Source organism: Apteryx rowi, unplaced genomic scaffold (genome assembly GCF_003343035.1).
Source record: "Apteryx rowi isolate R43461 unplaced genomic scaffold, aptRow1 scaffold_733, whole genome shotgun sequence".
Classification (NCBI taxonomy): domain Eukaryota; kingdom Metazoa; phylum Chordata; class Aves; order Apterygiformes; family Apterygidae; genus Apteryx; species Apteryx rowi.
The window spans coordinates 276,348-303,697 of record NW_020451020.1 but is presented as its reverse complement, the minus strand read 5'-3'; the positions used below and the strand labels follow the sequence as shown (position 1 = coordinate 303,697).

The 27,350-nt window shown below is 37.0% G+C and overlaps 1 protein-coding gene across 2 annotated transcripts in view; it reads right to left on the bottom strand.

Moving 5' to 3' along the window:
* Positions 1–27,350, bottom strand: part of CDH12 (cadherin 12) — a 164,203-nt gene that overhangs the window by 5,167 nt on the left and 131,686 nt on the right. For both annotated transcript variants that reach the window (XM_026087798.1, XM_026087799.1), the window contains 4 exons: positions 15,296–15,432; positions 7,662–7,783; positions 5,948–6,065; positions 202–453 (listed from right to left, as the gene is read on the bottom strand). In XM_026087798.1, coding sequence (XP_025943583.1) covers positions 202–453; positions 5,948–6,065; positions 7,662–7,783; positions 15,296–15,432 — 629 coding nt within the window. The remainder of the gene's footprint in view (positions 1–201; positions 454–5,947; positions 6,066–7,661; positions 7,784–15,295; positions 15,433–27,350) is intronic.

Sequence of the window (27,350 nt, the reverse complement as noted above, 5' to 3'; positions counted from 1 at the left end):
GAAATATGTAGATGTTAGTAAATTCACATCATGGTCAGTGCTTTGGGATGTTTTTCTAGAAAGAAGCAGCACAAAAATTCTCATAAGCAGTCAAGTATTTTCAATGTCTTTTGTTAAACAACAGATGAAACTAATGATAACACAAACTAAGTCAGAGTTGAGTTAGAATATCACACTTCACATGATACCGCAAGAACTAACCTAGAAGTATAACAATGCACAACAGGATTGCGATCAGCGCGCCTGTGCTGAGGCCTACTGGTAAGAAGATTGCTTCCACATTGCAGGACAGGATGGTACCGTCAGCATCACACCTGCAGACCCGGATAGTCATCGTGTTTGTGCTGCTTTGGACAGGGTAACTGCTGTCTTCTATCACCACTGGAAGAAAATGCAGCTCTTGCTGCCTTCTGCTGTAACCATTTCTCCTGGTTTCAATCCCAGCTGTGTTGTCTGTAAAACATGGCACAGTCACAACAGGATTTTTACTATGATGTACTTCAGTTCACATTTTATGTACGTATCACCTTAAATAGTAGGAAGCTATTCCATCTTTGAAACTCAGTGGATTACACACGTTCTGTAATTACCATGTTTTATCATTACAGAAGCTGTTGTATTCTGACTGGTACAGCTAAGAAATCTATTTTTTGCAGAGCATCAAATAATTTTCTGTTTCTTGTAAATAAATCTTGCTCAGCTTGACAGCAAATATTTCAAAGAAGACATAATTAAAAAAAATGCATTACAGGTATTAGGTGAGGAAGGCTTTTCAGTTTTTCCTTTCTCATTATGTCTTTGTTATAATCTAAGACCATGGTCCAAAAGACTTTGATTGCAAGTGTATTTAGGACTGAGTCTAAATGAATTCATTTCCTTTTAAAACTAAAAGATACCTGGGCAGAATACAAAAACTTTCCCATCCCATTAAAAATAAGTACAGAAATGAACTGAGTAGTTTGTAGTCAGTGCATTTCCCACTAATTAGTTATGAATGTGTTCAGAGCTCCCAGAAGCTGTTTTGTCATTTCTTCCCAGTACCTAAATGAACACCTTTACCTCTGCTTTTCTTAACTTAGACAAACTGGAGTAGCAAGGAAATGATGTGCAGATTAGAGGAATTACATTGAAAGCAAAAAGAAAGTGAAATTAGCAGGGAATTAGCTGACAGGTCTGAATGAAGGTAGCCTGCAGCAGTCCCTGTTTTGCCATCTTCCCCATGTGGTTTACTATATCTTTGAAAGTGTTGACTTGCTGTCCCTGTTATGCCTTTTATTGCAGCTTGGAGTTTTGTTACTAGGTATAAAGATTAAGGTCCCTTAATTTAACGTGCAAATACATGCGTGCAATTCTGGTTAAGGAAGAATAAGATTAATAAGAAGAAAGCCTAAATATCCAAAATAAGATGTGTTTTGACCAGAGACCATTCAGAAAGCACTTAATTGACAAAAGACTTATGTCAGAAGTCACCATTTTATCAAACTCAAATATTGCAAGTGGACATGTTAAGTTCAGTGATATTTAGTTTGAAAAAATAAATTGTTCTTTTACTGTTTGATTTTGCTACTCTAAGTATATTTCACAATTGTTTGCATTGAACCACCTTCCATCTTCAGTTTGTCCTTTGTCTCTATGATTAAGCATCCACTGTATATAAAAGTTTTTTATCTAATTTGGAATCATCCCGCTTCATCTTCCCATTATTTCTATTAACTTTTTTCCAGTTGCAATGGTAAAGATCACTTTAATATGTAGTACAGTGTAACCAAATGACTTCCCATTCTCCCTGAGAGGGAGCAAACAGACTGAGCTCTTAAATCTTTGACTCTGAATATTTTTTGTTGTTCTTCTATGACCCCCTTCCATTTGTTCAAGGGCCTTTTGAAAATAGAGATGCAGGTTTATGTTTGAACTTTACGCAGAAGCAGCCTGATGCTGAGATTCCATCCGTCTTTTAGGTCTGTCTGTTCACAATAAATTCCTTTTCAGGCTGTGCAGGACAGGGAATTGTCTGGAGGGAAGGAAAATTCTCTCTCACATGGGCAGCTGCGTGTGCTCAGCAGGGAAAAAACCCTCTGGAGCGCAGAGCGAGGCTGGCAAAGCAGGAGACTGAAGCTAGAGGAAGGTGGGCAGGTGTGTAGGAAGTGCTCCAGCCCCGCCACAGCTGTTGACAGCTGGCAGGTTGGTTTTGGTGCTGCCATGGGCATAGTCTAGAAGCCCACRTGTTGTGCTAGATCCTGTTGCACCAATAAAACTCCTCCGGTGGTTCTGGACTCCAAAAAGCAGCTGTAAGCTGCTGTCTTGCTTTTATCTTTTAATTAAGTTGATTCCTGGGAAAGTATGGAACCTGGAAAAGTTTATTTTCTTGGGTGTACGTATACACATTAAATCTGTTGTAATATCACACCACATTTATCACACTATATTTAGCTGTATAGAATAGCACTAGATGTTGGGCTTGTTTAACATTGGCAAAAGGCATCGTGATTCATAAAGTTATTAACTGTAATGCAGTGAACAAGATTGTCTGCTCAAAAAAAAAATCAGGATTCCTCTCACAAAGTACCTGCTTGGTACCAACATAATTGCTAGGTCAAAAATTGTGATATTTTTGTTTTTAAAAGGTGTCCTTGCGATAGGGACAGTAAGGTTGTGTTATTAGACCTCTACCCTGTGCACAAAGCAGACCTTCCACCTCTTTGGCAAACAAAGACAGAAGATAATGAAAATGCACTACAGATTTTCTGTTTGGACAGATTTTTCTAATAGTACTGTAAAATCTCCAAAAATTATGAAATCTTTTATGTTTGGAAAACATTCCACAAAAGCTTTTTTCTGTCTCACTTATGTTTATGAAATAGTGTAATTCTTTCTTCTTTTTCAATGTGTGCTAAGAAATGCTTTTAAGATTGTGCATATATATAKAGAGAGAAATAAACATAAATATATATACAAACATGTATGCATGCAAAGTCGTGTATCTTCCCTTGGTAGCTTATAATTCCATTATTATGGGACTACTGCATTTCTATTTATACAAAAGAGAAAGGTTTTTAACTGGTTACTAAGACAAGGAGCCATCTGAGTGACAACACTGCTTGAAAAAAATGACAAATTTAATTATCTAATAATACTTAAGCAATATCCTCACCAAACTCATATGCTAAACACACTTTTCAAAGGCTGTAAGCCAGAAAGGTCACAGAGTTTAATTACTGTATGACCTTTTTAAGTTTAAAGACTCTCTTGAAGAATTAAATATTTTAAAGAGACCTGAGGAGAACTGGAAGACTTTTACATTTAAAAAATAGTTTGTAATTATTTGAAACAATTTAATCTTGGTGAAATTAAAGCATATTTCAGCAATGGGCAGCAAAAAAATGAAGTTAAAATGTTAAATAAATCCCCATCAAAAGAACAAAGTTATTTAGAAATATACTGTATTTACATTGTATGACTACATATTTATGAAGATGATACCCAGGAGGGCCTTCAAATGTGTTTAAAAGTGAAGGAATGAAAATAATTCATGTAAAATATGGGCAAGCTCTAAAGAGCTATATTTCCCTTCTTCCATGAAGATATAAAGGGAGATCATGTATGTTTTTTTCTGTATTACAATACTTAGAAAAGTTCAGCAGTTTTCTAAGGAAATACTACAGACGGAGAATAAAGAAACTACAATGCGGCATTATGGGGAGGGGTGCAAACTTCCACTTTACCCAAATTGTAAAGTCCAGTGGGACACAGATGTCAAGCATTTAAATCTTGCTTGGCATAATTATCGTTAGATATTGAAATGCCGTTGTATTTTTAGATACTAGTAGCTGTTGAAATCAAACTGTTTAGACTAAGCATTTCTGGAGAAAATTAATTCCATTATAAAGTTGTCCTTAATATTCATTGAACTGTGTTTCAAGCTAACTATTTGAATTGTCTCTGCTAAAATGCTGGGCTGCATTTTTTTCTGGTTTCATAAGTTAATATTATTCACATTCCCTGTTTTATAAATTATTATGGCTTCATTATATGCTAAATAGTATTTACAAATCTTTAAGTGAAATTCTTTGCTCAGGTGAAAAGTCTTTTTAGCTATCTATGCTGTGTTAAGACAGAAGTAACTCATAAGTTTGGGAATAACTAGTTTTGTCTTCTTCACAAACAAGCTATACCAAAAAAAGACCATAATCTAATAAGCACAGTTTATTTTCCTGCTGTTTCATATTTATTTTTTCCTGAATTTTCTTAATGATAAATGTATTCATGTTTAATAGTTGTGCTTATTTTGTTGGCTTTATTTTTGTATTTCCTAACATTGGCAAAAGTGTTTGGCTTCAAAAATAGTGTGAGTCATATACTTAACTGGTTAAAAAAAGAATAATAAGTGGCCTCTCCTTTTTTTTTCATTCTCTAGATTATCCTTTCTAGTCCTTTTTCAGATGAGATTACTTAATTCTCAGGAACCTGATACTTTGACAACATACATGACATCTTCTCAAATTAAAATTAAGTAATTAAAATTTAAATAATTTTACTTAAAAGTAACACTTAAAACTTACATAGTTAAATAGGGAAAGGAATGATACTGAATTTTATTGAAAGGCTTTCCATTTTCTTTGCAGAGTACTCTAGAACTTTTTTTACCAAGAGCTCATCATAACACTATTCTTCAGCGCTTACCTAATCACTGATAAACATGCTAAAAATTTCTTTCCATATTTGTTTCAAATAATTAGTGGGGAGAAATTTGTTGCAGTTTATTGCAACATATTATAATAAGGCAAACATCAATACCACCAGTGTATAAAGTACTTACATAGATACCTGAAAAAGTACTTAGAGATTGGAGCAACTGTGTACACATTTGTTATGTTAAAAAAAAAAAAAAATCTTATTCTGCTTCTGCCCAAACCAGGAAGTTCTTAAACTCTGTAGCATCCTGCACACCTGCCCTGGGCTTGGGTAGGCCTGCCCCAGTATCCATGCTCTCCTTTAATCTATTCCATATAAATACATATCTTACTTTAAGATAAGGCACCTTGTCTCTTAAGGGACCTGACCAGTTGTTACGCCTTCATACTTGTTACAATAGTTGTTATCATTAATTGTTACATTATCATCAGTCTTAGGATAAGTAGAGGTACCACTTTGTGAAGAAACAAAGTACAGCACAATTAATTTGGCAGCAAGGGTATTGGATTCTATATAAATTGTATAAAAAGTATGGACTGGCAATATGAAGAAAGAATTTCCCTACCAACCGGCAAATCAGAAAAAGTAAGTAACAAAAAAAAAATGCTCAGAGGTCTTTTTTAGCTGTTTCTGTTCAAAAGAGTATATGCTTGAAGATGCCTTTTCATCTTGGATTGTTCTTTGCCATTTATTGAGACTATTCAAGTTAAAAAGAAAGAAGAGATGATCAGTTATGACAAAAATTGGGGAAAAAAATCAGAGAGRTTAATCATATAAATCCACATGTTATGCAGGGTGTTGTGGGATGTCATTATACTGCAGCAGGACTGTACATATTTAAAACTAATTCTTCTGTAGGACTACATTTCCTTCAGAAAGCACAATAGCTGGATACTTTGAAAACCGTTAGCAAGGTAATAATATTTGTATGCCTTGTTTAAAAGTAAGTACACCTACATTGGTAAATGAGTTCTTCCTGAGATACTGAGAGAGAAAAGGAAGAAAATAAAACAACTAGTAGTACTTTTGTATGCCTATAGGAAAATCTCAGAGTGCCATGACCATTCCTGTCCCCTAAATGAGAAAAGATGCAAGACCTGAATGTATATTAATATATACCTGACTGTTTAACAATTATAAAAATGCGTTAAATAAAAAGTTCATCTGTAGGCACAACTATAATATGAAGGAATCATAATTGTCATTATAATTCCAGCCTGATGCTCTGAAAGAGAGATATGGGCAAACAACTTACTTCTGTAGTCATGGACTGTGAAATTTGTTTTGTTGGAAGCCTCAGGTGACAGTCTGAAGGAAAACCTTTGCCCAGCTGGTGACAAATCTTTGTCTGCTGCAGTGATAGTCTGTATTACCTGAAATCAGATTAAAATTAAATTTGAAGTCAGTTCACTCTTCTAAAAGAAGCAGTTTTGCAGAAGTGGAAAGTGATCCTCAGATGAAACAATGACAGTGAACATCCTGCTGGATTATTCTCCTTCCTCTAATGTGTTGGGAGGTGGAGGCAAGAAGTCTGAATGCTACAACCTCCAGAGGACTGGTGATGTCCCACAAGGTCTGACTCAGACATATCTGAAGGAGATTAGAAAAATTTGCCAGATACTTGACTGCAGAAATATTTAATATTTGTCCTTTGTATCAAAATACTCGTGATTGATTGTTTGCAAGTCTGATAGATTAATTAAAGATAGTTCAGTTTATCTGGTACTAGTACTACTACTGCTAGTACATGCTGCAGTACTGCACAAAAGTACACCCTAATGTTACAGCCTGGAATGAAGTAAAGAGAGTTGAAAGGTCTGCACCATTGAGCCATGAAGAAATACTGGGACAAGAACTTTTGAGTCCAAGTCCTATCTACTGGATTTCAGGTAAGCACAGTGCAATTAAAGTGTTTCATGGTAGGGATTTCAACTGATCTTTTAAAAAGGGAGGTAACTTTTTATGTAACGAAGGTCTAAATATTTATAATTTTTGATACTCCAGTACTTATCTGAGCCTTCCCTGTAAAAGACTCCCTCTTCTACTATTAACAGACTGGTAACTACTAACTAGTAACAAACTAAGTATTGGATAAACCACAAGTTAAATTAGATTCCTCAGTAGATAGTTGAAATATATAAAATAATAAAAAGATGAGATAGGAAGATCTTTGGGAGTCATGGCCAAATCCATAATAAAAAGGTTCAGATATACTGATTACCTATTACATACATGCAAAGGGGAGTCACGGCAAAAGGGAGTTACACGGCAGGCTGAATACTGAATATGTTCATCCCATGGCTGACAGTAACTCACAGAGTTGAAGAGGTGAAGTTACAAGCCTTATCTCAGAAACAGTATTGGCAGCTAATACGTTTGATGGTAGGCCTTGATGCTTTGCGGTACTACTTTGTTTAATTGTGCAAATTTTGTGCAGAAAGCCCAGATGCCAACAGCCTCTGGGACAACTTTTTCCTCATTTAGTTCTCTATTGATACTAGCATCACTCATGGTATAAGATGACATTCTGAGTCCAAAAGAGGTTTTTCATGTTATGTATATGCTTATAAAAACAAGCTTTTAGCAGGACTGTCTTTGGAGCTTTCGTTCTTTTGCTTAAGATAGGATGCAGAGATGTATGTAAGTCTGTTCTACTCTATTTACTCACTTGACTGCAGTTTTTTTCCTTACATTTGAAGCTCTTCAAAGCAAGGATTCTTTCTCTTATTATGACTATTCCCTGCACATTATAGGGTGGCTCTGGTCCATATATTCTGGGATAATAAAAATAAACAGACTGTAAAGGTCAACAACCAGAACTCCAAAAGGTGAGTATTTCTAACACAGACTTTTTTTTTTTTTTTTAAGTATTCTAAACATGATGTCATTTTTCAAACCAAGAAATGGCTATTGCTGTAAATAATAAGGAAATAAAAAGCAAAATATCAAGCATTACAGATTTGAAATACCTGTCCCGGTTTGGCATTTTCACATACAGGTGTCTCATAGGGAACTGAAATTTCAGGAGGAAACTCGTTGACATCCAGGACATTTATTATAACGTTGACTTTGCTGGTTAATAGTGGGTTACCTATAAATGATTTTTAGGAGAAAAACATTAAGCAATACTATTTATGTTTGTTATCATCACCAGTGCCCATAACCTGTCATAAAATGTTTTGATCCTGGTATTGTGACTTCTAAAAATCCTTGACTTCAGTTTATTTCTGATTTGTACTAAGGAGAAACCAGAAGCAAACTTCTTATCATTTTGTACCAGACTTGATCCATTACTGTTCATGGAATAAGGAATCAATCAACATGATTATGTTTATCAGAGCATAATTTACAGAAGTTGAAGATGCACTTGTAAGTATAGGTGCAAACTTTTCTCAGATCACTTTTGATGGAGTCTATGGAAAACACTTCCAGTGATTAAAACTGAATCCTATGTTCCACTATGGAATGTAGAAAATCAATATTTATTACTTATCCCATTTACCATTTCAAGATGATAATGAAGGAGGTAAGTGGAGCATACCCATTTTGTAGATGGAGGAAGTAACAGAGAAGGAATGGTACAAGGATTTGCTAAAAAATCAGAGTGAGTCAGTGGCAAATTTAGCAGTGAAACATATATGCTAGCATTCAACTCATGATTAGACCATCAAGCTATGTTATAACAGATATTCATTTAACTGTTTAAGCAGCAAATATTTATGTGCAAAAGAAATGCTAAAAAATACTATACACTATCCTTCTGTTCGTTATCTTACTAATGTAGATACCTTCCATCATTTACTAAGCTGACAGATTTTAGTCACTACATGCATTTTATAAACAAGATTATCTACAAATTCAATGGCCCGCAGAAAGGAGACCAAGTTCAATACAAAGCAGATAAAATTCTCTTTTGCTGTATGCTGAGACACCTTACATGATAGCAGGTACATAAAAACAGTTTAGCTGCTGAGTCAAAAGGATAATTAATCCCTTTGAATTTAAAAGAGTGGCAGCCACAATGAGGTCACCATTAATTTTTCAAGAATTCCCCACTATGAAGCATGGCTAGTGTAGGAATGGCAGAACAGGGTAATGATTAAGAATAAGAAGAGCTTTCTCGAATCTTCAGACATAAATTAAACCTTTTACAGATAGTCAATTGTTTGCATTAGCTACTTACTTTGAAAATTGAACAAACCTTTGCACTTGCAGTGTTTATAACAGACATAGCAGGGGAGGAAGGTCATTTCCCAAGCCAACAGTATATTACAACTCAACATGCACAGAATCTCACGGTAGCAGTGTAGAAATTTTGCACAATTTCTTTCTTGTTCTTAGGAACTGTTAAATGCAGTTTTTTCAAGAGACCTCTGTCAAAGCCAAAAGGTAGTCCAAAATGATTTCCAAATTAAGTTAGACCAGCCGCAAGTAAAACTTTACTTTATCTGTTTACAAATAGTAGATAAACTGGCCAGCCTTGGAATCTAAAAACAAAACAAAACAAAACAAAAAACAAAATCCCATAATATTTGTAGTTTCTTCCTGTGAACATACCTAAGAGATTTGGTCTTTTTGAATGAGACTTTGAAGTCTCGTTCATTTCCAATTCACCATCAACCCTGCTTGCAGGATCTCTCTGCATTGTACAATATGAATGAGGCCAGCATTTGGTATAGCGGTTGGGGACTGGTAGTGATTCCTTAAGTAAATGAAGAGGCAAAAGAAATCTAGATCACTTGCTCACAGTTGAATTGGTTGCTTTGTACTAACAGGAAGAAAGGAAGTACTAAGAGGTTATCCTAGTCACTACAGGACAGGACCCTATTTCTGAACAGAGAGAAAGATCAGATGAGCCGTAAGTAGGTGAAGTTCACATAGTTACTGTCAGAAACAGAATCTAACTTGCAACTAGCCTGCTAGCAGTGCTCTTTGCAAAGAATGCAGCAATTCACATGCACTAACTCAGGTTTTCCTTGAGTTTTTATATTTTCATTTTAAGGCACAACACTGAACAACAGGAGTTCAGGATACCTGCAAGCATGATAGAGATTAATGCATTGATATGAAGGTAGAGTCATAGATGTTTCTTTCTTTTTAGAAATATGYAAAAAAATGCCTTTCTGATAAAAGAATATCTGTATTTCAAATTTGTGTGTCATGTACATGACATATAGAAGATATTAGCTATCTTGATCATTCCAGTTAAACATGTGAGTTTCTATAAAATATCTACTTAGACCGTATTTCTGAAAGTGTCCTAAAGAAATTATTTTTTCAGCTTTTTGAAAGATGTACATACTCTGGGGAATATATATATATATTTTTTAAACATACAGAAAGATTTGACATTGTACCTTCCCTCAGAATCACTATAGAATACTTTGGAAATATACATGCATATGTGTATAGTTTTTACATTTATTTTCCATGGATGACCAGCTTTATTTTCTCTGATTCCTTAAAAGAAATACTAGAGATCAAAATCTTTTCTGCTAACTGTTTTCACAAGGTAAAATTTTACCTTGAATAAGTGGTCAGCAAAAATCAAACACGAAAGTAAATAGAATTACTACAGTGTAAAATGGAACAACTTCTGGGTTCCACTTTATTGTGTTATTAATTCTCTTTCTAGTCTAGTCTACACTAATATCAGTATTACTACTTATATCCACAAAGGAAGACTGCAGCAAGATTGTGTACCACTTTGAATCCATACAGAGTTACAAAGACTTGTAATGTTTGATGTGAACAAGAATGAAGAATTACATTTCAGATACCACCTTGCAAATTTGACCTGCATTTTCTCTGTTTTGTTTGTTGTTCATCTGAAAATCAAATCTATCTGAGCCCAATGAGCTCAGTAGTGACCTGCATGCTGGTGTCAATGAGTGAGTCACTGAAAACATCTGCTCATGCCTTTTAAATCCAGTTTGCACCAAAGAGAAGATAAGTGGTTAAATCATTAGACTAGGAATTAAGATACAGGTTTTAGTTTTCAATTCTGCCTGTATGATACAGGCAAATTACTTAGCTTCCGTTTTTCTCAAATTCCCTGTATGTAAGATAATGACAACCCTGTTTACCATGATCTATTAACATCTTTTTGGTTCACGGATACTACAGTAACAGAAAATATATAAAACATTTTAGATAGACCTATGGAAGTGTGTGAAGTCCAAGACATCTGAGAAAACAGATGCTGACAGCCCATTACACCAAGCATGGAGAACTGGTGATTCTTTAATGCCATGTATGGTATGCAGGAGAGGATAACCTCCATCTTGAGTTTTAAGCTCAGGTTTCTTTAGCATTCACAAAATGTGGGCCTACAGCTAGAGGAGGTAGGAAGATGGTTGGAGCAGGAAGGATTGTGTTTACTTGATGGTTATTTTTGTTCTTAATCAGGATCTTGAGGAGAGGAAGGCCGAAATAAGATCTTATGTATTTTATGTAGTTCCTGTTTTGTAAGACACAAAAGCTATTTCCATACTAGGTAATTAAGTGGCAGTGGGGAACTTTTTGAGCACTGGAATGTGATTATTTATACTGTTAAATTCTTACAGCAGCCCCCATTGGCATGGTTTTGGCTTGCGGCAGCTAATGGTCTCGCAGACAATTCAGATGCATATGGTGGGAGTTAGTATGTACTAGGGACATGATTTACATGTGGCCACCCTCTTCGGAAGGCAAGAGTGTTTAATAGTAGAGAAATAGGCCATTCAGTGCCAGCTGGCCTCAGTGCTTGAGATGGACCCTAGGCATGTTTAATTTACTAGTAATGGACAGAGTCTGTGGGGTCAAAGATGATCAGAAACAGCAACTATGCAGGCTGCTAGGGAGTTGATTTACTCTGAGAAGAAACTTACTCTAAGAGTATAGAGAATCTGTATGACAGCTGACTTACTTCTTATTTACTATCCTGTTACTTCTATGGATGTGCGGATGTGTAAGGAACCTTTATGCTGCCTGTGTTTCTGTGTCGTCTGCATGTTAACAACACAGTCACCCACCTCCCACCTGTGTTAGCAGCACAGTCACCCACCGCCCACTTTGGCCTGGGTTTCTCTACCAAGGACAAGGACAAAGTTGCAGTGTGTTGTGTTAAGCATGGCGGTAGGATATCTATCACTCCACACCGGCTAACCCCCCGAGATGTTCTCAAGGGTTGGCTGTGCTGCAGTTTGGAGACTGATTCCCAGTTTATGCTTAGATTAGATGTTTGGCATTTCTTCAGGATTAGAAATAAAGAGCACAGGATAATGCTACAGAGTCAGATCTGGTCATTATGTAAGAGGGCTAGAACAACCTCCCGTAGCCCAGTTCTCTACAGGGCAACCAGCCGCTACTGTTTGTATGCAACATGTATTCTTTTATTCCCGGGTAACCAGGCCTTCCCACGGCTGTGAGTGTACAAATTGACATAGGCAGGCCTAGACCAAGCAGATTTCACAATTAATTCTTTGCTAAAGGTCCAAGTTCTGCCTCTCTTTAGGCTACCAGCCTGCATCATATAATCTCTGGTGCAGGCAGGATGAAGGAGCATGATCTGGAGTTTAGGGAAGAATTATCTCAGTATGTCTATCAAATAAATGCAGAATGAGGATGCTGGACATAAAACTATTTACAACAGCTATTCCCAAACAACTGGGTTTTAAAACTTTTTTCTCCCTACAGGGTGATGTTAACAAAGTTTATTTTAATAAACATAAGGCAATTCCCTTCTGCTTCATTCTTGAAATGTTTTCCCTTGAAAATGATAACTTCTGGGGCTTTAGTGCTAATAATAGTCAGACCAATCAACTTGTCTAAATAGTCTAAAAGTCTAATGGTACATCTATATCTACATTTGTATTTATCTACTGCCTGCTGCTATACTGAGCTATCTTAACTGCATGGTGCTTGTGTCATTGTTTATAAGGTAGCTTGATTGCTCAAAAGTCATAACACTAGAAGACAGAATTATTTGCTGTGAGAAAAATGTAACATAAGCATCATCTTTGATTTGTACAGGGTTTCATTTTGAAGCTACACATGAACAGTGTGGAACGATGATTAGAAAGCCCCAGGGCTAAGGCACAGGCAGCTGGTCTACCCAAACCTACTCATAACCTTGGCATCATTTTCCATAAACAGTACAGGGTAATGATGGCAAAGCCAGTTTAATTTATTTTTTTTCTCTGGCTTGACAGGGATAAAGATGGTGGGTTTTCTTTATAACTGTCCTTTTAAAAAAAAGAGAACATCATTTGCAAAATGGCCTTTAGCTGTCTAAAACAGAGCTTTTCTCTTTAAAAAAGTGTTTTTTTTAAGCTTCTGTTACAGTGAAAATAAAGATTTGAGAAAGCAAAATAAATATTTTAGCAATAAAGTTTTTTAAGTTACTGAATTTAATATGCCTATTACTAGTTTCAAGTTTGTTTCTCTTAAAGAGATGAGGTCAGTGAGAACTGAAAATCCTTGAATAACAATAATTCTCATTCTCTGGGCAAATTTATGTAACTGTTTGCAGTACAGGGCCACTCCCCTTGGAAAATCATGAATATGTCAAGGCAGCACACTAAAATAATGGACTGYTACTCTAAAATGAGATAGCAATTTCAGTGTTTCTACATCAGCACCAAATAGGTGGTAATTTTCATTTAAAGCAGAAACGTTTCCAATGTATTATTTTTTTTTTCCTTTTTTGTTCAGATGTTCCCTCCTCTTGTCTTTGGTCTTTTTGGCTGTGTGCAGTGTGTCATTTCTCAAACCACAACATTTATTTCTGTACTAGCTCTGAGTCAGACAACTGCATATGAAGTTTTGACTGTTAATATATCTCAAATTCTCCAAAGCTCTGCCAATTACAGGTATAGTGCAGGTATGGCAATTGTTTTTAATGCTACAGATAATGGTTGGTGTATATGTTTTAAGGTATACAGATATAAATCACAAATATTTCTAAGGTGCAGATTCTCTATGTTCTGTGAGGATGCACAGACAGGTAAATCTGGGGGGTTTTAGCTGGCTTTAATTACTCTTGGGAATAATAAACATATTCACACAGAGTTTATTAAAACCCTTGCCTTACTGTAAAAAATTATACAAATCTCATATGTTCATTACCCATGAATAAATCTAAATAGTTAAGCTTTACTGAAACATAGACCATTATGAGACCTCCACATGCTATCTACATGCCTTTCAGTTTCTCCGGAAACCAGTGACATTTCTGCTGGACTTTCTCATACATGTATATGTGTTTCCACATACTCAGTCACTTGAGATAGTTTAGTTTCCTCTGTCAGTGTATTCCAAGCAAAGGCTAAAATTCATGTGTTCATTTGTCTGTTTCCCTTGTTATGTTTTTAACCTCTAGGGAGTTATCCCATGTTTCTTTCTGAGAAAACTACAACTGGGAATTTCTTTCTTATTTTAAATAATACATATCTTCTGCTTCTAAAATCTCTCTCTTTCTGTCAGCAGAATGTATTACTTATTGAGTACTCAGTGCAGTACATTGAGGAAAACAAGTTCTCTGTTTTATAAACTTACATTCCTGGACACACAAACAATACATAATGAATGGGAAGTACAGCAGGGGTCCTCCTCCACCCCCAGTGGATGTCAACAGACTTCTGTAGCCTTTGCACAAATGCTTGATGACCAAAAGAATTTTATTCAAAGGGTGCTATAAGCCTAGAAGGGTTTCTGTTTGACAGCATCATGAAGGAGGAATGCTACACAGAAGGCTGACAATGAAGAGAGCTACAGCTACGTAATACAGCGGAGGAGGGAGTTCTCATCAGGGAAAAGGCTTTGTAGGAGGAGGCACAAAGACAAGTGTGAAGGAAGCAAACAAGGCAACCACAGATTGTATAGGAGAAGAAAACAAGTGGTTAGGCAGAAAGAGTCTTGGGCAGAGAGGAAACTCAAAAGAAGAGATAAAGCGCAAAGGTTGATTCATTTAGTTTCTTAAATTATTAGCATGTCCTCTTGACTCAATTTTAATGTACTTTTTGTCTGAGAATCAAAGGAATGTTTACATTTTTCCATCCTCAAAAAGCAGATAGACCTCTTCCTTGACTAACCTAATTTTGTATTAAGTGAATTACAAAACCAGAGACAATAACAGAAGGGTTTTCATACAATAACACAGAAAGTACCTCCCTTCACTGTTGTAAGGATAAAATGAAATGAGAACTGAGGACAGTTCTTTCAGAAGTACAGTACTTATGTAATAAATATAAGCAACAGCCACATAGCTGAATTATAAATATCTTACATAAGGTTTAATGGCTGAACCTCTGTATCTGGTGTTCACTTTGAAACCTTGCTGCTATTTCACCCCCCTAATCTCTTGCTCTTCATGCTGACAAACTTCTTTCAGCTTTTGAGGGAACTGTGCCCACAGGAGGGCTACTAGATAAACCTTACTATACAGGCCTGTTAGAACATCACACTTAGCCTTACAGTGAGTCTTGCCAAAATGATATTTATTGTGCATTCTTAAATCATTTCTTCATAATATGTGTACTCTTCACAGCATATTTATGTCTAAACACTACATTCTGAAAAAAACATCACATTAGCATATTAATTCCATTTTTGCCATACTTACTAACTTTACTTGCAATTATAGAGAAATTGTACTGTGCTGTGCTTTCTCTGTCCAGTAATTCATTAGTAGCAATGGTTCCTTCAGTAGCATCTATTGTAAAGTAGCTGTTCCCATCATTCTTCCAATCTATGAAGTATCTGCATGTGAAAAATATTGAACAAAGTAGATGCAAATGTGCAAAGATTACACATTTTATCATAAAAGCAGTCTAGCTAGCTAAAGGAATTTTGTTATTTTTCTCTCCTCATCTATTACCATTTTTGCAAGAAAATAATAAACAACGATTTGTTCATTTATTTTTTGGAGAGCTGGAATGCTCAAGAGAAAATGGGATGAAATAAAAGATTTAGTACTTTTGGTGTTCAGATTATTTTAAATCTTTGAGCTCTGAAGAAGCTGATACACAGCTTCTGTGACCCTGATCACTCACACCAGTCACTTTGGAAAACACTAGACAGGTTTAGAGGGAAAAAGAGAAAAGATGTCTAAAACAGTGCTTAAGGTACAAATAGCRGATCAGATCTGGTCTCTTTGCATGCATTTGTAGCTGCAAATAAGATGGAGGTAGCCTCACTGGGCTTGTAGAGCTGCCCTATGGGAAGTATACAGGCCGTTGGTACAGTTTTCTGTTTCCAGAGCGGAGGGTCCCTCATATAGGGAATGCTGGAGCATGGGGAATGGAGAAGAGTCTGGTCATCTCCCCACAGGTATAAGAACAATAAAGGGCTCTTTGCCTTTGGGAAAAAGAACCAGCTCTCACTTTCACTGGAGCTGTGAAGAGCAGGGCAACTTTACTGTTTTTTTATTCTTCTGATCCTTTGTTAAAAAAGTACTAACACAGAACAGATTCAAAACTTGAAGTGTGTATTTATTTGTTGTTTTTCCCTAGCAGAACTTCCCCTAGACTTAATAGACATATCTGCTTAATAATATGGCTGCTTACAAGCAATCTGATAATTATTCCAAAACCATTTCCCTTAAATGCTAATGAGTTTGAAAGTCTATTTTCACATTTGATGCTACCGTTTGTAGTCATAGCAGAATAATAATTTTTCTGATGCAGCTCTGCCAGCTACTAATTTCCTTTTCATTGTCGGTCCCTGCATACCTAGATGATGTTTCTTAAAAAACAGGCAGGATGAAACTGAGAAAGCCATTTGTGAATAGTAGGCAATAAGAGCAAAACAGCCCACAACAACGTATACATTTAAAAGATCATAAAGGCCAGAGAACCATGCATATGACACCTCACCTCATGTAAACCAGTGACAACAAAAGCCAGTATTCCCTTCTCTGATTAGTGTCATTTATAGAAAGAATATATAGGCAATGTCATGATAAACAATAAATTATCAGATACAGCTTCACTGTAAAAGAAAGCAAAGATTAAAAGGGGTATATGGCATATCCCTGAAGAAAATATCTTAGATTTGGACTCAAGAACACTAATAATCCAGGAAGACTTTAATAATTAAAATGCAAAAATAAGGTGCCATGCTCCTTTGGAGTCATTTAATTTAATCAAAGTCATAAACAAATCCTATACGTAGATGAAATAGGTTAGTTTATCAATTGCCAGTCATCCTTACTAGTCCACTGCTTTATTTGAGAAGCCTCAGAAATGATATGCTAAAGGCAGAATATATCCTTTTACACAGCTGAGCAGGCACATTTTCATGAATATAATAACATTACCTACCTACACTTGTAATTTCAATCTCATTGTTCAAAATCTGGTTGACATAAAAATTCTGAAAAATATATATGCCGTTTATTAAAAATGTTATTATCCCAAGATAAAAATTTCAAGAATAGTGAAATTACTCTTCCAGGCATTCCCTGTTTAACAAATTATAATTGCTTCCAAAATTGAATATGCATCCATACACAAATAAACGGAAACAAAACAAGAAAAAGGAACTTTGCTTATCTCCCCCCTGTGGAAGATTAGCTTTGCCTAAGTGTCCTACACACCACAATGTAAGTCAGTAAAGAAAGAACAGGCTCTAATTCAAATGGCAGTGCAGGCGGTGCAGGGATTTTCCCATTTTAGTTTAATGATGCCTGAAGTAGCCCCATGTTCCTTCACCAGAAGGCTTTAAAACTACGAAATACATATATTCAGTTTGAAAAGAGATTCTTTATACTAATTTTATACATTGTTGTGTTTAAAATTCAGTTCAAGCACAAATACTCATAGGATCAGAATCTGATATTCTATCTGTGAGCATTCGTGCAGGTGGTTAACTTCATGCACAAGCCCAATAAGCCTACTCCTAAACATAAGCATTTGCAGGATCTAAGTCCAGCGTACACATTGCAAGACTAGCGGTACTTTTGCTGAAACTAAAGGCAGAAATCCTCTTTGCATCAGTGGAAATGGGATCAGTGGGAACTGAGAAGTGTGATAAAAATCGATTATCTGGCTACACAGTTCTTCAGAATTTACTGTCTTCGTCTACATTCACACTGTGGATACTATTATGTCAGCGTTGTCAATCAGTCTGGTTTTACCTTAGCATTATCTTAAAAGACATCCCTATCTTCCCCCTTCCTCCTCCCTCCATGTGCTGTACCCGTGGTAAAAATACAGCTGGGACATTGCCAGTCATCTCAGCTCCTCTCGTCCTGAGAATCTGTATATTAGCTTAGACCACAGAAGAGGGAAGGAAGTATTGGAGATGTATTGCCTAAAAATATACTTATGAGAACAACTGCAAACAAGCATCCCATCTTCCTCCTTTCAGTGGTTGTTCATGTGCAGTTCCGAGGAAAATATATCTGGGGGAAGATCCTCTCACAGACAGCTCTGCTGGATATAGAATTGCTCCCAGAGACTTCAGTAAGTCTGCAATACTTAGTAAAAGAGTGAATTGGACTCCATAAAGCTGCTCTTCAAATGGAAATTATTGGGACATCCCTCAGAGAAGTCACTATTGCTGCCTGAGCTCTTATTGGAGGAGGCCTTAAAAGAGACGTAATTTCCTTTTGCAGCCCAAAAGCACTCTTTTTGTACAGTCTGATACCCAGTGTGAGATTCTTTGAAAAGAGCATAGCAATGCACATGCTGCTTTCTTAGAAGCTCAAGAATAATTTGCAGTCATCCTGGTTAAAAGGTGAGGCAGTGCATGGCTCATGGGGACCATGGGAATGCCCTCCAAAAGAGGGCTATTGTCTTTTGAAGGGGGGAGGACAATGGGGGAGACTGTGTTAACTCCAGCTGCAGGTCAGAAGGTGGCAGAATGCTTGATGGAGGGCTGTCGAATACATGAGCGACAGCCGGTCACCCTCATGACGATAATAGGAGCTCCAAGCTGTTGAGCAGACAACCTCAGTTGTTCACACTGTTACACCATGAATGAAAGAACTGGACAGCTGTCCTGCTGCTGGTATGGGAACGTGTGACACCAGGTCACTCTCGTGAGGGATAGCAGGTGGCAGGATGCTGAGGAGGCTGTGTAACTCAGGACATGCTCTTTGGTCTTCAAAATGTGAAGGGGAAGACTTCCCTTGCCTGGCAGGGATGACCTTGGATCCTCACCAGAACTTTATAAACTTTGCTAAAAATCTTCCTTTGTTGTTCTGTCATGCAGTGGTGGCATAATGAAACAGTGGTATCATATAACAAGTTATAACATGTACAAACTTATAAAAAGTTACCATAGTCTTTCTTTTTCTTTAAATTGATGCCTACACACAGTGTGCATTTGCGTTCCCCTGCATTGGCCCTCAGTGGGGATTTTCCTGACCATTGCCAAGCTTACAGAGACAGGCATGTGGAAACTTAGGCTGAGGTCAAAAAGGAGAGCCTAAGAGAAAGTTACTAGGACCTCTACAATGCAATGGCCAATGTTTTCTGTTTCCCAAACTGTAACTGAGTATTCTTATCTTGCTAGTATTATCTTGATGATGAATAACTTATACTCTTATCATTTCATACAATATTGTTCTCTTAAATTTCCATTGTATTATATGCATGCACACATATGTATACTACAAATTTTTCTATCAAGATTTCCACCAGCTAAAAAGCATTATAGCCACCACCAGTGCCCAGGATAATTTTCTCTTCTCAGCTGTCTTTTGATAGAGTTTCACTGCCTCCAGAGAAGAACAATTACAAAGTACTGGCCTAAATATTTTGTTTTATGCTTTTGAGCAACATAAGGATGCCATAAGAGAAGGCTCCAGTGCTGGAGTCACTCTCAGGAAAGAGGATGTAACAAATGTAGAGAAAGTAAAAGTAACAAAGAATCAAGAGGAACCAGAAAAGGTTTTCTGGGTGTGCTGGAGCGGCATCATGAAGGGTGGGTCATATCAAGCTGTTAGTGCTCTCTTGTGCACTCTCAGCACAGACGTACCATGGTGTATTTACCCTTGTTTGTGCTCTCATGTAGCCAGCAGCTACCGTCACCAGTACTGAAGAGCAGCATCCAAGACTCAGATAGACTGCTTTGATGTCACTTTGGACTGGATGGTCTCAGAGAGTAATTAAAAGAGCAGAGATAGAAAATGCAATATCTTACTCATATACACTCATACCTCCTAGAAAATAAGAACAAAAGCAGCAACAGTCTTGTGATTCCTCTAGGCATACCATTGCCTGTTAGATACATGATGGAGCTCATGAATTTGGAGAAAAAATATTCTTGCAAATTTTCTTTCTGTTTCTGTCTCTGAAAGATGATTAGATGTAGCACTTGATAACATGGCCAAAGAGGGACCATCTGAAATGGAACACGTCCTACCAATGCAATTCCTAAAGCTTGCAGGTGATACTATAACCATGCAAATCAAGCCAGGAGATCAGCAAGGTAAGTGTTTGTGTTGTAGCGGTACAGAGAATATTGCTTTAATGGTAGACCAGATGGAGGATTAAGGTGAAATGCGACAGAGGTAAAACATGGAGGGTGGAGCAGAAGGACTACTTAAACACAGAAGGTAGGTACAGTACAGCTCCAGTGGGCATAAAGAGATGGACTCTGACCTGGCCACACAGTGGAAGGAAGTAGGGAAGAAAAGATACGCGCCACACCCTTTACCACTGATTGTAATAGTAAGCAGGGAAGGGAAAAGCATCAGTCATGCCCCTGCAGAGGCTGTTATGCTACAAGCATAACTCTGGCCAAACTTGCTGCTGCTGCGAGTATATCCACAGTGTGAGCAAGCATATAGAAAATGATCTAAAGGATTAAAGCATATTCAACTGGAAGCAGTTTGGAAAATGAAAGGAATCATCCAATTCACTGAACAACTGCATTATTAACATTTAAATACTTGTTTTTCCTTTTATTATTATTTTACTGCTTGACCAATACGAAACAGTAATTGCATCCAGCAAAATCAAAAAAAAAGCGTTAGGGGGCATTCCATTAACTTTATATTTGATGCAGTGCTACATCATCTGTGACATTTATCAGTATGAATATTCCTGTCTGTACTTCAATATTTATAGTGAAACTGTAGTTTAAATGGACCCACATGGTAAAATTTTATTTTTTTTAATTCTAAATCTAAGAAAACTCCAAACCCAAATTTTCTGTGTACTCTCTGAATGATTTGGCTGCCAACCTCAGTTTAGAAAGCATCTCATTACTCAAACTACAGCACGCCAAACCTAAACACTGTAATGAAGCATTTTAGATGCAAGAAAATTCCTGACATGACAGGATAAAAAGAAATCATTTTTTCTAGGAATGAGGTAAACATGAATTTCTCAGTCCAGGCTGGATCACTGTTGTTACTCTGTACTTTAAACTGTTTTGCTTAGTATTACCCGCTGGAAAGTTTTTAGTTTGACCACTTTGTGAGAACTGCTACAGAAATTTTTGTTGATGAGCAAATATGTATAAAATGTTAATAAATGCAAATTAGCTAGCCTGGGCTATGAATCTTAAATGATTAAGGGAATTAAAGAAATTACAGAAACACAGCCTTTTTTTTGCTTGAGGTGGGGAAGAGCAGGGGAAGGAATGGGAACAACCACAAAAAGACAAAGTTAACATTACTGATTTGCAAAGGAGGAAAGAAGAGCGATCCTGGCAATTTCTATCCTGTAACTGAAGGCTAAATTTTGTGTCTTACGAAATAACAGATCCGTAGACCAAGATCTTCAAAGATAGCTAAGTGATGAACTTCTAAAGATATGGACTTAAGTGATCTTTTTCTTTTTAAATTAATTTATTGTTGATTGCAAGGAGTATCTACAAGTAAAAAAAGTCAGTGGGACTATGAGGAGCTCAGGACATCAACTTTGGTTTGAGATGGACAAGTAACATAGTTGATAAACACGCTTTATAAAAACATTTTAACTCTTAACAGAGAGTTCAGCTCACACTTTGTTGATGGAAAGCATATTCCTTACTCTGGCTCCTGCTGAGTCAGAACACTGATTTTGGGGAGACAAATGTTGCAAAGAAAGGCAAAAGATATTGTAATGTGATAATCACTATTTGGGTTTCTGTGACCTTAAATTGTTTAACCTGGGTTCACTTTAAGTTAAACTGCAGGTAAATGAAATTCAGAATTTATGTCAATTTGGGACAGTTAAATACCACTCATCATATCAAAAATAACAGATGGAAGCTAAAAAAAAAATTAGAAACATAAACAAAAGATAATAAGATTCAGTTGGGAAGTGTGATCAGTTAGGATTTTTTTGTAATCCCAATACATATATAATTAAACAGATGAAAGAAACATTCAAAGCAGGAGTGTCAAAAGGGGTGAGGGACTAAAAGAATGCAGATGAGACTTTAGGTGTGATTTGACTACTTGGAAGTCCAAGGGAGAATAATCATGTACTGTGGTTGGAAAATCATAGATCTCTGCATATAACTGTCTAGCAAATGGCACCTAGACAACGGTATTTGTCTTGGGCGCCACATCAGTAGATAGAAATCAGCAAATTGGAGGGTGTTCAGAGAAGAGCAAGAAAAACTGTATTGGGTCTAGGTGTCCTGAATTATAAGAAAAGATTAAAAGAACTAAAATATGTTCAGCTTGGATAAGCGATGACAAAAGGGAGAAATGATAGTAGTCTACAGATAGCTGAAGGGCTTAAACACCAAGAAAGGAAAGGTATTATTTTGTTCAGCACACAGGAGCAGAGGGGTGAAATTAAGAAAGGGAAAATTTATGTTATGCAGCAAAATCTTTCTGGCAGTGATGTATATTATGCTGTATAAAAGAGAAATGATATGAGTTCTGTCACTTGGTACCACAAAGCTAAGCTAGGTAAAATAATGGAGAATGTACAGTACAGGAAAAAACCCTGCATTTCCTGAAAGATGGACTGAATAATCCTATCAGTCTCTGTAATACTAAGCACTATGATCCATAACAGGAAACAGTATCCTCTTGTTAATCATGCTCAGTTACAAATCTGCTCTAAGGTGCAGTTCCAAGTATTTTAAAATTTAGCCATAAAAGTTTTTTGAGATTACAGTTATTAAAAAAATAGACAAAAAGAAAATCACTACTACCGCAAGAAACAAGAAATCCAGATTTCAAGTCAAGCCTAAAAATAATTAAAATGTTAGAAAATGTGGGGTGTTGAAGCATGCAAACAACTTTCTGTCGTCCAAAAAAAAATCACATCTTGCCACTCAAATCTCCTTGCTGCTGTGTCTTCGATGATACAGTCCTTGAGCTATCATTGTGAAAGTCTCAAAAAATCATGAACCCCTGGACCATACATACACATTTCAAACACTAAGTCAGTTCTTTATTGCCTCACTTACTTTTGCTCTTCTCAAATGTAAGTACTAAACTCTTCATCTCCTGACAGCTGATCACCTGGAAGTGTCTGCCATTCCAGTAATGACCAAAGAGTGAACGCCTTAATTTTGCTAAAGGTGAGATCAAGAATTTTTAAAGCAAGTAGACAGTGCATGCCTACAGAAGCCATAACGCTCAACCAAGAATAATTAGATGCAACAAAGCATTTTATTTTCTTGTGGTAAATGATACAGTTATCTGCTTATTAGGGCTAGATGGGATAGTTAGATTACCAAAGTCTTCCTCAGGGCTGCGGCACTGAATCAGCATTAAGTTACTTTATTTCTTTTTTTCATATCTTGATTTGAGTTAAAGCTTACTTTTGATTCTTGTGGTTTTCTACTAACTTAAAAATGCTGTCTCACAAAGTTTTACAAGAGCAGCAATGGTAAATATCCTTTTTTCTCTGCTGGATAATGTTATAATATGAAATAAGGTGAAATGCACTGCTTGCCTAACAGCAGGAGACAAAAGTCTTTGCATATCATTCATGTTGTTCTGTGTTAAAGCAACTGCAAAGTCCCTTCTCATAATTTTTTTAATGTCCTTTTCACCATACAACCCAACAGCTATTGTACTGTATGCATACAAAGTATTAGATATATAAAAGATCAGATAAATTTTAATAAAATAAAATACTTTCTTGACTAAAACTCAGTTAATATTAAAAATATTTTAAAATAAAATTCTTAATATAATAAAAAGAGATAGGACATCTCTTGTGCAGCACAAACCACACTTCTAGTTTTAATAGCCTTGTTTTAATCTTGTGATCTTTCCATATGGGAATCGTCTTGCTTAAAGGAAGTAAATCCAATCAAACTTATCTATTATGACATAATCTGATATATTCATAGTCAGTAAGAGTTATTAGAAGAGTGCAATATTCATAATACCAAAATAACATGGGAAGTTTCGCTGTAATATTTTCCTGTCATTAACCAAAAAAATGTGTGGGACGTAATAATGTTCCAAAGTGGTAGATGTTGTTCTGCAAGGCTGGCTTTTCTGTTTATTTGTTTAAATAATTTATTAAGCCATCTCTTAATGGGAACACGAGCTCTGTGTGCCTGTGCTGAAGATCTTCTGAAAGCTGCTGATGCATTAGAGGTCAAACCAGAGAAAACCCTGACTGGTTTGTGGTCAGATCTTATCCTTTGTGTAATCCTACAGGTACCAGCCCGACCCCAAGAGAAACCCACCCATGCAGATACTTAGTAGTCTATAACCTTCATGTTTAAGTATTTGCAGGGGGATACGAGCCATGGCGCAAAACAAAACAAAAACAACCCCAAGCGAAATGTGGAAAGGAACCCACACAGCCATTCAATACTGTCTAACTAACCTTAAGCCTTTACAAAACATCTCTCCCAAGTGCACAGTCAGCCAATGTAATCCAGCTGCTGCCCTTCCTGGAGAAGTGGTTACCTCCTACCCTTGCCTCCTTCCCAGCAGTATTAGTCCTGCAGTTCCCCCAAATGTGACTTCTTTTTAAAATGAAATGGTCAAGTTTGGAAAGAAATAGTAGGTAGGTTTCAGTTGGCATATTACCTAAATTGTTTCACAGATTGGGTTAATGAGCAGTTAAACTTGCAGAACCGAGGAAGGCAATAAGGTCCCCTGGGGGATGTTTTAAATCAAACAGCTAAAGGTAATAATATTCAGATGAAATAATGAGCAGCCAATATAGTTTGTCTAACCTAGTTTAGTTGCCTTTACTGCCTTATAATAACATAAAAACAAAGGGCTGAGGGTCGGTAGAATGGGTGCAGGGGCATTACTTTAGAATGGTTGCTTTGTTCACAGGTGGAAAAACCTGGAGACGCTTGTGTAGGTTACACTAAAGAAGTGAAAGACTCCTCTTTTGTATTCTACCATAATGCATGGACATTGTACGTGTCACACCTAAAAATAAATGCATATCAATTTACTAATATTTTAAAATATTCCTGATGGTTTTACCATGACTTTTCTTTCATCATTCCACTCAAATTGCCATTTTTTTCATCATTTTGTAAAGATTGTTCAAATATGCTTAGCACTGACATAAAGCTGTTGCAATAGTCTAAGCTGAATGCTTTTAAACATCTCACTAAAGCAAAAACTAGTCCTTTAATGGAAAGGTGGCTTTTCCGTGTTTTAAAATATTTTGGCTTCAAAAGCAGAGATTTTTTGTATTATTTTAAGGATAGAAGCCAAACTAGTTTGTTTTATTCTGTCCCCCTTTCCAAAGGAATTCAGCAGTATACTTCTCACACTAATAATATTGTGAGACCTATTTCAGTCTTCCCAGAAAGAATCTTGTATATACTGTGCATTAGCTAGTGATGCTTTAGAGAAGGGTAGATGAAATTTCTACAGTTTGGGAGAAGGAGCAAACAGTTCTCTGTCAGACTGTCCCATGCCCATCATCTTTACGTCTTTCACATAACAGCAGATCTTCCATATGAAAAAATAACACAGTTTGAGTCTTCTGCACACTATATAACTCGGTTCTGCATAGTATGGGCTGCATATTTCTGCATTTTTTTAACCAGGAGGGTGAAGGATTAGCGATTTTAGCAGTCAGTACTGCAGCAGTTACCTGATATGAAATGAGTAGTATCAATGCAAACAAATTATACTTTGCTCCTTTGGAGAAAATCAAGCACTATGCAGAATTAATTGACAGGGAAGCAGTGGCTGCAGACACACAGAATCCAATGATGGATCAGAATCAAGTGAGAGAAGCTGTTAAACTTTTCATAAGCCTTATAAATCTTACATACAAATTTCAGTAAAACACCCTAGACAATATAGGAAATAAAATGTGTCACACTTCAATTATCAGCCCTTCCAAGCTGCCAGTTCTGCCTGTCTACTAATTCCATTGCTTCCTCCCTCTCTCCGTTTGAAGATGTTGTTCATTTGCTTATCAAACTCTTCAGTCAGCTCCACTGTCTGCTTTGCATTTCTCATGATGAGTAGAGTATCTTATCAAAACCTGTTGTCCTTCAGAAAATGCATTGTTTTTATTCATTTCTAACATCATTCTTGCTGCCTCATTGAGCAGGCAGAACTGCAAGACAGCAAGGGAGARGGAAAGCTTTGTTCTGTAGTTTAATTGTGTCTCAGTTGTTTGGACTAAGAGCAGCATTATAAGGCATGTTGGATGTAACCCCTTCGCTACATGCTCAACAGCAGGCAGTATTGCTTGGATGGTGCTGTAGTGCAGCACTTTCTTTACCAGCACCACAGTTACATGCATCAGTATTTCCACTAATGAGCAGATGGAGTATAGAAAGATAGGAAGCAAACTGGAGCCTTCAGAAAGCTGAGAGGGGAGAGACAAATGTGGATTACTCCCTTAGATGTTCAGCCCCAGTAGAAGCTGAAACTTTATTTTGTACTTGAGGGCATGTGGCACCAAGTGATAAAACAGAGAGTGAAGCTGTGTTATACTTCCTCTGCTTCTGTTCCCTTGCCCCCTCTTGCTTTAAGATTTGAACCCACGCCAGGCCACAGAGTGCTAACGGCAAGAAGCATATGCTGTATAGGAGAGCAGATCTAGTGACTTCTCTGTGGCATAAATTCACAGTATAAATTCCATTGGAATAATCTTTGATTGCTTCACTTTTGCATCATGTAAATACTGGCTCTGTTCTTCTCTTTTGGATACTAAAATCTGACTAAATCACTCTTTTTTTTTCCTACAAAAAACCTGAGGTAAAATGCTAATGCTGACACAATCAAAGAAAAAAACAGGTAACAGTAACTGTGCTGACTCTAGAAAGCTGTAGCACATTGTTTTATCACCTGCTTGGGCCTTCAGTGGGGTTAAGAAAGCCAGTGTCACCCCAGTCTTCAAAAAGGGCAAGAAGGAGGACCCAGGGAGCTACAGGCCAGTCAGCCTCACCTGCATCCCTGGAAAGGTGATGGAGCAGCTCATGCTGGAGGCCATCTCCAAGCATGTGGAGGACAAGAAGGTGATCAGGGGTAGTCAGCATGGCTTCACCAAGGGGAAATCATGCCTAACAAATCTGATAGCCTTCTCTGATGGAATGACTGGCTGGGTAGATGAGGGGAGAGCAGTGGRTGTTGTCTCCCTTGACTTCAGCAAGGCTTTCGACACTGTCTCCCATAACATCCTCATAGACAAGCTCAGGAAGTGTGGGCTAGAGGAGTGGACAGTGAGGTGGATTGAGAACTGGCTGAATGTCAGAGCTCAGAGAGTTGTGATCAGTGGCACAGAGTCCAGTTGGAGGCCTGTAGCTAGCGGTGTCCCCCAGGGGTCAGT